The 12,196-nt window shown below is 37.8% G+C and overlaps 2 protein-coding genes and 2 long non-coding RNA genes across 5 annotated transcripts; 3 read left to right on the forward strand and 1 right to left on the reverse strand.

The window, feature by feature from the left end:
- On the forward strand, positions 5,707–6,231 carry LOC107621087 (E3 ubiquitin-protein ligase RING1-like). Its single transcript, XM_016323134.1, has one exon. The coding sequence runs from the start codon at positions 5,707–5,709 to the stop codon at positions 6,229–6,231; it is 525 nt and encodes a 174-aa protein (XP_016178620.1).
- Positions 6,970–9,175, forward strand: LOC107623692 (pentatricopeptide repeat-containing protein At5g06540-like). The gene has a single exon (XM_021112849.1). The coding sequence runs from the start codon at positions 7,210–7,212 to the stop codon at positions 8,659–8,661; it is 1,452 nt and encodes a 483-aa protein (XP_020968508.1). The 5' UTR covers positions 6,970–7,209; the 3' UTR covers positions 8,662–9,175.
- Positions 9,346–11,203, forward strand: LOC110262498. Of its 2 annotated transcripts, none has more exons than XR_002354943.1 (3): positions 9,346–9,823; positions 9,926–10,012; positions 10,610–11,203. It is a non-coding gene; the product is annotated as an uncharacterized LOC110262498 (long non-coding RNA). The 2 variants fall into 2 exon arrangements; XR_002354944.1 differs by having other exon boundaries at positions 9,346–9,770.
- Positions 10,939–11,535, reverse strand: LOC110267389. The gene is made up of 2 exons (XR_002354945.1): positions 11,399–11,535; positions 10,939–11,347 (listed from the first exon to the last, which is right to left on the reverse strand). It is a non-coding gene; the product is annotated as an uncharacterized LOC110267389 (long non-coding RNA).

Here is a 12,196-nt window from a genome sequence, read left to right on the forward strand (position 1 = left end):
CCTCCCATCCCCAATCGAAAGTTCCAAACCTAGTGCTCTCCTCTCATAGCCGCGCTCTCTGCAGTCTGCACCGGTGCGCCCAGCCACCCATGTTCTCTGCAGTCACGCTCTCCTCTAATGGTGTCCAGCCACCCATGTTCTCTCCGTAGTCGCGCTCTCTTCTCACGGTTCCCAGCCACCCACGTTCTCTGCAGTCACGCTCTCCTCTCACGGCGGCAAACCCACGTTATTACAGCACCTCCCATCGCCGACAAGAGACCGTTCCTCCCACCACCTCACAGCGAAGCCTTCCTCCCAACGCGGCCGAACCACTTCACAGACAGAGCACCAGGAAACCCTAGCCACAGCCAACACCACCCTCGCACCCAGCAGTAGCAGAGCACCACCCTCGCCACCCACAACACAACATCTCCCAGTCTCCCACCCAGCCACCGATTCAAGTCAAATATGGATCCCGAGCCACCGAGTCAGGTATGTAATTTGACTAATTTCTGACTTGCTGATTTATTGTTGCTGAGTTGCTGTTTGTTGATTCATTGTTTACCAATTGCTGTTTATTGATTCATTTTTGCTGTTTATTGATTTATTGCTGACTTGGTATTGTTGCTAGTTATTGATTCATTTTTTGGTTTATTGATCTCAGTATGGTAAACGATAAATTTGAATGAGAAAATGGAAGCATGTTTGAAGTATTAGATTACCTCCGTCACTGAATCTAATGATTTAGTATATGTCATGAGAAACTGGATATTTGACCCCTGACCCCAGTTCCCATCGAGCCACCCAGCACATCACCAGCCAGCAGCCTTCTTCCTGCCGATTCAACTGAGATATGGAGTCTGAGCCTCCAAGTCAGGTATGTAATTAAGTAATTTAACTAATTTATGTTCAATAAATCAATAATCATTGATGGATTGCTGCTGGTTGTTGACTTTTTTATTTCATTGTTGCTGCCTTGCAGATTGTTCTTTTGATTTACTGAAACTGCTTCTGTTTTGTTTTGTTTTGCTGTTCTGTTGAATTACTGAATTACTTTTGAGTTTTGAAGTGATTTAGTATTATTTATCAATTCTTGGAGGTTTTGGATCTTGATAAGGTTAGATTGAAATTAGTATGGTAAGATAAATTTGAATAATGAAAAAATGGGAGCAGATTTGAAGTATTAGATTACCTCTGTATCATGAGAAACAGGATATTGTATTATTGTTGAATTACTTTATTGTTGGTATTATTGCTGGTTGGTTAATAATTTTGTAAATTGCTTGATTTTGTAAACAGGGTCTTGATTTTGTAAATTGCTTGTAAATTGATTTTGTTGTTTAATATATTTGTTTATGCAGTTTGATGTCAGTTCAAGTGAGAATATGGGTGACAGCAGATTGCCGATTTCAATAGTGTATTTGTGTTTGTCGATTTCAATGTATAAGACTTTGTGAAATAGTATGGTAGTATTTTTTTAACCAAAAAAACTGAACCAAACCAAATTGATTTTAATTGGTTTGGTTTTCTTTCGGATGGTCTCGACAAAAAAATCAAACCAAACCGAACTGCAGTTTAACTAGACGATCGGACCAGATGACATTTCTCACAAAAATCGAATCAAACCGCACCGCGAACACCCCTACTATCAACTACTAGGAATTGAATATCTATGATTTTCGAGCATGGAGGCTCCCCTAGGGTTGTTCTCAATGAAACATAACCCGTAACGAGAACTCTTTCCTCGAAGAACCCTACCAATTCTCCAGTCAACAATTGTAAAGCTTTGTCGCTGAGTTGCATCTTCTTGAATGTGGAGTAGAATATTATGTCGGCACTGCTTTTTGGGTCTAGAAAAACCTTTTTAATTTTCAAATCCCCGACATTGATAGATATTACAACGGGATCGTCGAGGTTTGGGCATTGCAATTGTAGGTTTGAGGCAATGAAAGTACTGCTTGCTGGTGGTGTTTGCGTTTCTGCTGACGAGGATCCTTCCATAGTCAACATAGCTCGGTAGCTTCATTTTCTGGCTGAATAAGTGGTTCCGCCTCCTGTGAATCCTCCTGAAATGTAATTGATTACTACCCGAGTTGTAGGGAATTGGGGTTGGGCATCCCATTTTTCTTTATCTTTCGATGCTGAGCTTTTATCTATTGTTTCCTGTATGTTTTCGGCTATTGACATACTTGTCCAGTGATCTCTGTCGTGTTAAATGCTCTAGCAAATCTTTTGCTATTATGCATCCACCAGTTGTGTGGCTAAAATTCTGATGAAAAGCATAGTGTTTTGTTTTATCCGCGTATTCTTTTATCTTGATAGGTTCCTGCCTTCCTAGGTGGTTTTATAATTTTAGCGTGGAGTATTTCCTTGATTATATCTTCCTTTTTAGTGTTGAATTGCGTATATGTGTCGAACTTTGGAGTAAGGTTAAAGGGTTTCTTGTGCTCCCGAGCTTGGTTTGATATTCCATGTTTATCCTCATATTTCCGAGGCGCCTGTTTCTCGGCTCTTTTTGCCTTGCGGAGTTCCTCGATCTTTATCTATTCTGCTGCTTTATCTCAAAACTCGGCGAGTGTTTTTGGTTTGGTAAAAACAATCGTCTCCTGAAATTTTTTTGATCGGAGGCTGCTTTTCAGGGCATGCAGATGAACTTCGGGACTGAGCTCGAGAATTTTTATTGCAAGGTGAATTGCATCATATAGTCCTTTAGGCTTTCGTGTTGGCCCTGCTTGATAATACTAAGATAATTAGAATCATGGACGTATATTTTCGAGAATCATAGACATAGATTTTGGAGGTTACAAAATGGTTGATAAATAGGTCGGCGAATTCTTCAATGTTAGAAATTGAACCTACAGGCAAACCAAGAAACTAAAGTAAAGCAGCTCCGTCCAAAAAGGTTAGAAAAGAACGACATAAGATTGGATCAGAAGCACCGTTCAAAAACATCATTTATTCGAACTTGGTAACATGTATCTTTGGATCCCCCATCCCTTCGTATGGTTTCAAAGTGGTCGGAAGTGTGAAATTCTTCGGCATTTGGGAATTCATGATCTTCGTCGAGAAAGGATTTGCTCTTCTTTTACCGGTTTTTGGAGGAGTGGCCTCCATTGTCATATTTGTTTTAGAGTGATGCTTATATTCGGGATGCTCCTTATCAGCATTCTTCATTTCTCCATCTCCTTTACTCCCACTTGTCTTGCCGGTGAGAAGGTCAGCCATTTTCTGTACCTCGGCTTGGAGGGCAGTATTCATAGATACCAGCTCGGCGTGAGTTGGAGTAGGAGGGGGAGTACCATCATTCGCCATGATTGAGGTCCTACAGGAAAAAATAAAAAGAAAACATAGGGTGACTTTATCGTCGGTCTCATGGTGGGCCCCAAATGTTCTGTCGAAGAAGCACCTTCCGAGGTATAGCTAGTTACTATCGTTTGACGACCTTTCCTTTGTCTCTCAGATAGCATTGGTGAAGACTGGGCGTGAAACCTGCAAAAGAAACTCCGACACTCAAGTCAGTATATATCTAAGAAACTGAAAACAATAGAGCTGATGTATTGGTATAATCCTTTTTTTCAGTGTTGAGTAGCCTTGTATGTACTTGTATTTAAAGGTGTTTGACGTAACCATTTATTTGTTTAGTTTTCGAGTTTGTATGCAGACTATGAAGATGTGGTCCGTATAAAACCCTCTGAGATACAACTACTTTATTTCGAGATATAAGGGGTGATAATTAATATCTATTTGTATTTTGAATATCTTGATGGTTTTTTTTGGTGACTTGAATATCTTGATGTTTGAGGACAAGTAGCAAAGTCCATTCAAAAAGAAAAAAAATTGTTTAAAAAAAGAATAGGAACAAACAAAAATGAATCGAAATGTTTATCACATGATGTTTAAAGCAAGTGGTAAGAGATTATGAAGTATTTAAACAGAATATGTTTGAATACTTCATAATACATGCATACGTCATCTTCTTCTTCTTTCAAATTCACGTATAACTCCTCCTCTTCCTTCTTCGCGCACGCAGATTCTTCTTCTGCTTCTCCTCCTCCTCTTCCTTCTCTTCTTCTTCTTCTTCTTCTCCTCTTTCGTTATCGTCATCACCAACAACACAAACATTATTTTTTCAATTGAATTGAATGGAATGCAATTGCTAAATTGAATTGAATGGACGCAGGTGTTCTGAATCTGAATTGAATTAAATTGATAATCTCTAAATTGTAGACAGAGGTGTTTCGAATTTGATTTTATATAATGGATTATGTTTCGTTCAGTCAGTACTATACACTTGTTTCACCATGAGTACGTGTTCGGTTCATTATGCAGAAAGCTGTTTGATTTTGATTTTATATAATGAATTATGTTTCATTCACTCAGTACTATACAATTGTTTCACCATGAGTACGTGTTCGGTTCATTATGGAGAAAGCTGTTCGAATTTGATTTTATATAATGGATTATGTTTCGTTCACTCAGTACTATACAATTATTTCACCATGAGTACTGTGTTCGGTTCATTATGCAGAAAACTGTTTGAATTTGATTTTATATAATGGATTATGTTTCGTTCACTCAGTACTATACAATTATTTCACCATGAGTACGTGTTCGGTTCATTATGCAGAAAGCTGTTCGAATTTGAATTTATATAATGGATAATGTTCCATTCATTACAATTGTTTTACCATAATAACATGTTCAGTTCATTTATGTTCTGCACAATTCGAAACTCTTTTTCCTCACCTTCTATTGCTTTTTCACCAGGGAGAGTAGGAAGAAAAGACAAAAAAATACAGCAGTAACAACAACAAAAGAATGACGATAAGGAGAAAATACGTGAAGAAAAATGAACCCGAAAAAGAAGGAGGAAAATGATGAGGAGGAGGAACGCGAAGAAGAAGGCGAAGAAGAAGACGCTTCATGCGTAAACGAGTGTGAGAAGAAGAAGAAGAGGAAAGAAGAAAAACGAAAAAAAGCGCATGACTTAAAATTGCTTGGATGAATTTAAATACCAAAATTGCTTGAATGTGGAGAATATCTTATTATTAAATTAGGATTCAACTACTTGATAGTAATTTTACACAAAATCTTTGTAAATCAATTTTTTTTTTGTCTAATCAATCTATTTATAACTATTCCAAAAAAGAAAACATTATTTTAAATAATTGGCAGTAGGCCAATTTTTTTATTAAAATTTAACTAACATTTTAATTATTAAAAAAAATGTATAATTTCATATCAATAAATGATTCCTAATTAATTATTACAAATCACAAAAAAATTATACTGCCTCTAGGATTACCGTTAACCAAATCTTACTAGAAGCCTTGTATATATATAAGTAAGCAGAAAGCAACAAGGATTCATTCTCAGTTTCATTCTTATTTCTATTAAAGAAAGTTTCCATATTTCTAGTAAACTCGAAGCATCAAACCAGTTCTTAATTTCATCATCATGACTTCGCCATTTACTTTCTTTTGGGAAGCGTCATCTCCCCCATTGTTACAAGAAGAGGAGGCAGATTTGCAACACTATCTAACCCTCATGAGAGATCAAATAACAGATTACTTCATTCTCAAGGTACAAGTTACGCATCAAACTTGCTGGACTCATCATCAACAACCACAATCACAATCACATGCACCAGTGTTAGGAGCCATTTATTCGTTTACATCCTCAATTCTAATCCAAGCGCAAGAATTCCTTCAAAACGGTTCATCACACATGCAAATGCACTTCCCTGATGCTGTTATACCAATTGCCTTGATTCATAACATGATGCCAGATATTATATCCTACGCGAAAGCCATAATTCAAACTCGTCCTTCCGGATTCCTCTATGAAAGACCTGATTTTCGTTTGTTCAGTTTGTATCTGGACATTATTATCCAGAATCCTATATTGTACGTTGATGACTTGAATATCCAGAATTTGTCATTGGAAGTTGATGACTACGGCAACATGATCACCGACTTAATCATTGAAGAGTCCATGGAAGATCCTAATAATATTAAGATGGTTCCTGCATCGAAGAATGCCATTGAGTCTCTTGAGAAAGTGAAGCTTGAAAATAATAACCACCTAGCAGAGAGGTGCAGTATTTGTCTGACTGAATTTGATTATGGTGATGATGCAGAACAAGTTTCATCAATGCCTTGTAAGCATGTATATCATCAAGAGTGCCTCATCCAGTGGCTCAAGACTAGTCATTTGTGTCCTTTATGTCGCTATCCGATGCCAACTAATTAGATTGTCAAAAATGTAAATAAAAGAAATTGAAATTAGTTACTTGATTCTGTGTAATTTGGTTGTAGTTCATCTTCATCATGTGAATAGCATTATGCATTTAATCATCAAAAAAATTAGTTAGTTGATCCTGTGTAGTTTGGATGTAATTCATCATGTGTGAATAATATTATGCATTTTGTGTGGAGTTCTCTTTCCCAATTTTTTCTTTTTTATATTATTTTCTGTTTTAATTTTCTAAGCAGCTTTATCTAAAAAGAAAAAACCTTCGTTTTGTTTGTTAAAGAAAGGATTAATAAGAATTTTCGCCGTTGACTATAATGTGGAAAAATTCAGTTAAAATAATTTAAAAAGTATAAAAGCGACAAAGGAGATAGGGGATGGAGAGGTGTGGCACAAGGTGCTTTGCCAAAGGATGAGGGGCAGATGCTTCGTGTTTTGGCCTTCTGGTTCTGGGTGAGGATCTTTTGGGATGTGTGTGTGTGTTTTTTTTTTTATGTGAATGTGGGAGAGGATTCTTCGTGCGTCATTAGAGGAGAATAAGTATTCTATTTCTTGATTTTATTTTTGGTGTCTATTCTGTTTCTTGATTTGAAATGGGTCAGAGAGCACTCACAACCTTCGTTAAATTTGGATGCGTGTCTTCACGATCATTTGTTAAGTTGCCACTTGCCACTAGATATTGGCCGAATGTAAAAGGTTTGACTCATAAAAAAGCTTACGAGTTGAAGTCAAACTCAAATAACATGCATATATGTACGATAAGAAATTAAGAATCAGAGAAAGTGCACTTAGCTTGTTGAATGGTCGCTTCATCCTTCTGTGTGGGGAATTGAATGCCGCCTTGTGCACGAAGCAACTGATCGGTCAGCAATAGACTCGAGCTCCGATCCGCAACAACCTTGCCTTTGTGCCGCCGGTGGCGGATACCTTGGGAAACTCCGAGTCTCTGGTCAGTGATCACCAACAACCTTTCTTCGAATGGTGCCGACAAAACTGCACTTCTCGCTCAAACACCGCTTCCCCCGTTCACCACCGCCGCCACGAACCTTCTCAACCATTCCACTTCCGCCGCCCACTCCTCCTAGTCTCTCTCTCCTCGCCGACCAATGCACCACAATACACCACCTCAAACAAGTCCACGCCCAGTTGATCCTCACCGGCCGCATCCGCCAAGACCCCTTCGCCGCCAGCCGCCTCCTCTCCTCCTCCGCCCTCTCCCCCTTTGCCGACCTCACCCTCGCTTCTAGAATCTTTTCCTCCCTCCCATACCCACCCAACACCTTCATGTGGAACACCCTCATCCGCGCCCACGCCTCTAGCCCCAATCCCCATTACTCTCTCTGCCTTTACGTCTCCATGAGGAAGCTAGGCGCTATTCCCGGGAAACACACCTTCCCCTTTCTCCTTAAGGCCTGCTCTAACATTCCCTCTCTGCCAGCCTGTACCCAGGTTCACACACACGTGCTGAAATTCGGGTTGAGCTTTGATTCCCACGTGGCCAATGGTTTGGTCAAGGGTTACTCTGTTTCCGGAGATTTTGCCCGTGCGCGCCTTATGTTCGATGAAATGCCGGACAGGAGTTTGAGTCTTTGGACGACGATGGTTTGTGGGTATGCTCAGAATCAATGTTATGATGAGGCTTTGGGGCTTTTTGATGAGATGATTGAGGATGGATTGGAGCCCAATGCTGCGACGCTGGCTTCAGTGTTATCGGCTTGCGCTCGGGCGGGGTATCTTGAGCTTGGGCAGAGGATTCATGAGTTCATGAAGGTGAAGGGGTTTGAAGTGAAAGTGATTCTTGGGACGGCGTTGGTTTACATGTATGCAAAGAATGGGGAGATTGTTATGGCTCGGAAGTTGTTTGATGAAATGACTGAGAGAAATGTTGTTACTTGGAATGTGATGATCTCTGGCTTGGCTGCTCATGGACATGTTGAAGATGCTCTTGGTCTCTTTGAGAAGCTGAAGGAGGAGCAAGCTGTCGTCCCTAACAATGTCACTTTCTTAGGGGTTTTGTCGGCTTGTTGTCATGCTGGCTTGGTTGATGTTGGTCGTGAGATCTTTTATTCGATGAAAAATGTGTATGGGGTTGACGCAAAGATTGAACATTATGGGTGCATGGTGGATCTTCTTGGAAAAGAGGGTAAGTTGTTAGAGGCAGAGGAACTGGTAAAGGGAATGCCTTGGAAGCCTGATATTGTAATTTTAGGAGCTTTGTTGGCAGCTTGCAAAAATAATGGAAATACCAAGGTTGCTAAAAGAGTCGTAAAAGAAATCCTTGCTCTGGAACCTCATAATCATGGTGTACATGTTGCTATGTCGAATATATATGCAGAGGCTGGACAATGGAATGAAGTTTTGAGACTGAGGAAGGTTATGAAAGAAGAAAGACTAAAGAAAACTCCAGGGTGGAGCCTTGTTGCTACTTAATTGAGCATTGTCCAAAAGATTTCGTTTTTTCAATTGTCATAATTAACCAAAGGAGTAGACTTAAGTTGCTCAAATGTGCCTGATTAAATCCTAAATCACTTCTATTTGAACTGTTTCTGCTACTTGGAAGGCCAAAATTAGTTGAGGTGGTTGCCGAAAAGGTGGTGTTGCAGTACTACTTATTAATGTCTGATTGTCGCATCCTAGTCGCAAGAACATAAGCAACTGCTTGAGGTTCACTTCAAAGGAGTTTCTTCTTGAAAAGTGTCATTCAAAATGGAATTGCCAATATTAAAATTTTGGACAGAGTTATGCTTTGGTATGGCTAATGTCAACATTACTGAACGAATGTGGGATTCAGATAACGTAGAAGCTTTTCAGACAAACACGGAACTCCTATGCTCCTATTAGGAGAAAGATGCATGACATGAACACTTAAACAGGCCTTGATCATGTCCAAGGTGTGTTAATGAATGCAGAGGGTGAACAGTGTGTTAACAGCTATATCATAAAACTTGGTATTTTCAAGAGCTATTAAGATGAAAGATCACTCGAGTGTTGGTCTAGTGTGTTTCTCGATAAAAGTTCATCTCCCTAGAGGAAAACAGGGATGAACTGGGTCCTGGTGTATCTACCCCTCTTGCTTTGTGTCCAGTCTAGTAAAGATCTATGAGACATTAGAATAGAAGCAACCGTGTTAAACACTGAAGTAGCTGGCTCATATAATCACCCAGAGCTACTCTTCTAATGTGAACTGATGCAGGCTGCGGCTCTCTATTTATTGGCTTACAAGCAAAACATTAACTAAAGGAGGTTGCAGTTGTGGCCTAACATATTCAATGGTTGACACGCCACTGACAGACGACAATGGAAAAAATGGACCGTAAAGCTACACAGATGAGCATGTAAGGAACCGGACAGAGACAGGGGATGCAAACCATGATTTGTGGTAGTTATGGCTATAGCCTATAGGTGCTAACTTTTCATAACAATTTAAGGGGAAAAAAAGGAAAGAAATCGCGCTGATTCTTGTAGGCAGGAGGAAATTATAATATTCAAGATTACGCATCTGGTAACCTGCAAAGTTGCAGGAAGTGATTCCTAACCGTGTAAGTTGTAACCATCTGCAGTGATTTTTTAAGTGCCCGTGATTCCTAACGGTGTAAGTTGTAACCATCTGCAGTGATTTTTTAAGTGCCCGAGTATGTTAGTGTTTTCCTTTTATACTAGTTTTATTAACTTCCTTTATGTGATAATTCTTCAGACCATTCAGCAGCCCAAAGTAAAAATAGTCTTCCGACATTGACAAGACAGATAGAAAAAGCAAAGATTCAGTTTGGAAGGGTGAGAGGTAATTAACTAATTATAACTCTTTGTTACTTCTATGAAATTCTCAAGGGAGTTATATGACAATGCAAACACAATATGACTGGAAATTAAAACATTTTCAGCTCCTTATGTCCAGTTCACCTAAATTAGATTATTTTTTTTTAATCCCACACATTTCATACTGTTTGTAATGGTAAAATTGTTAATTAAATTACTAGTTATTTGTTTTCAAAAATTAATGGTGCTGAAATGATAAAATTACTAATTCCAGCCAATCTGCTATTAGTTGCAGGTTCTCAACAATCTTCCTTGATCAGATAGATACCCAGAAAAATAAAAAATAAAAGATAAATATAGCAAAGAAGCAAAGTAGAAAGATGATACAAGCGATAACCGCTACATAACAACTTCTATAAGAAGTTCTGTTCTAACACTGATGTTGCATATTAATTTGACGCAAGAAAGATGCTGGAACATGAACCGTCTCTATAGTATTCAGAAAGATATAATGTCATTGAGTACTAAGATATTGTATATAATGAACCGTTTTTTATATTGTATATTTCCCTCTCAAAATTATTACTGATGGATACTAAGATACATGATCGCTCGCTTTCAGACATGACTGGCGTGTTTAAATGTTAATCTTTCTGGAACTGTAGAAGCTGCGAATGTGAGACACTGAATCAACTTGGGGGTCTGACTCATCATCAGCAGAAGGTTCCTTTGCAAGGCAAGCATGAGGAGCTATTGGTTCATTTGCGAAAAATGCAGGAGATGGGGTTGGGCTATTACTCTGTTTGCATGCAAATCATGAGATGGGACTATAGGCTCACTTGCCAGCACAATCTTTTGCGAGGGAAGGAGATTGAGTTGGGGTTATTGCCTAAATTTCAGGCAAATCATGAGATGGTGTTATAGGTTCAGAACTTGCAGGAAAAGCTTGAGATGGAGTTGGGGCTATTGGTTTGTTTTCTTGGAATGCATGAGATGGAGATATTGGCTCACTTGCTAATTCAATGGCTGAAACACCACTCAGGAAAATGACTAGGGGCAAAAGAAAAGTAAAGCCATGGTAGAAAAAGAAGGGGGAATACAAAGCCTTGTGAATTTGTGATTTCTTTGTGGCCGTGGCCTGTAGGATGCTCATCACACCCTTCAGAGGAATCTATTTATAAGTTAACGCTCACTGCCCATGAATGCAGTGATGTTACATGTGACCAAAGGATTTTCTTTTCTTGGGGTGGTCATTTTCCGAATCCTGGCAATGGTGCGGGTTGTTTGTACATCAAACTGCTCTCAATCTTTTTTTTTTTTCTTTTTTTTAAAGGCGATTTCTCATTTGTTTTGTTCTATACTATGAGTTTTTTTTTTGACTTTTTAGACACTTTTTTGGTGACTTCTATACTATGAGTTTAATTTTTATAATTTGATCGTGAAAAATATTTTATCTATATTTTAATTAATCAAATCTATTTTTTTGCATAATTATTTCACACAGTTAATATAAGAAGTTATTATTTTTACTAATATGACATTATGTGATTAGATATGTATAAAATTACTTTATATGAACATTTCATTAAAATTAAATTTTTATATATTTGGAGGGTTTGGGCCAGGCCGTAACAAAATTATATCAAGATATTTCTTTTATTCTTAAGTAAGTGTTCTTTTTAAATGTTCAATTAGATATTTAGATTAAAGATATTATTAAATGTATTATAAAAGTTAAAGATAGGGTCTTATCAGATGCAAATACAAAATTAATTATAATTTAGTGATTAAAAATTGTGAAAGATTCATAATCTAAAAACAGATGTTAGATCTCCGACATAAAGGAGGCAAAAAATTTGATGTGTACAAAATTAGTGTTTAGGGTAAAATTTTTAAATTGGTTTGTGACTCAGTTCTAAAATTTTTATTTATACTTTTTAAAAGGTTTAAAAAACTTTTATTTTTTAAAATTTGATTGTGAAAATTGGTATTTAGAGTAAGCTATAATGACATAAACCGATATGGTAATTTTGAGTAATGCTACATGTATACTAAAATCAGCCACTAATATAAAATATATGTTGGGATATAAATACACATTTAAAATAAATTAAATCACATATATTTATACACAAATATATTGCTGATTGATTTTAATGACTAATTTTAGTGTACAAATATTATTTTTGGAGAATTTTATATTGGATTC

This window comes from Arachis ipaensis, chromosome B10 (genome assembly GCF_000816755.2).
Source record: "Arachis ipaensis cultivar K30076 chromosome B10, Araip1.1, whole genome shotgun sequence".
NCBI lineage: Eukaryota > Viridiplantae > Streptophyta > Magnoliopsida > Fabales > Fabaceae > Arachis > Arachis ipaensis.

Coding starts and splice junctions, on each gene's coding strand:
- LOC107621087 (XM_016323134.1), top strand. CDS start 5,707: ATGCAAATGCACTTCCCTGATGCTGTTATACCAATTGCCTTGATTCAT.
- LOC107623692 (XM_021112849.1), top strand. CDS start 7,210: ATGGTGCCGACAAAACTGCACTTCTCGCTCAAACACCGCTTCCCCCGT.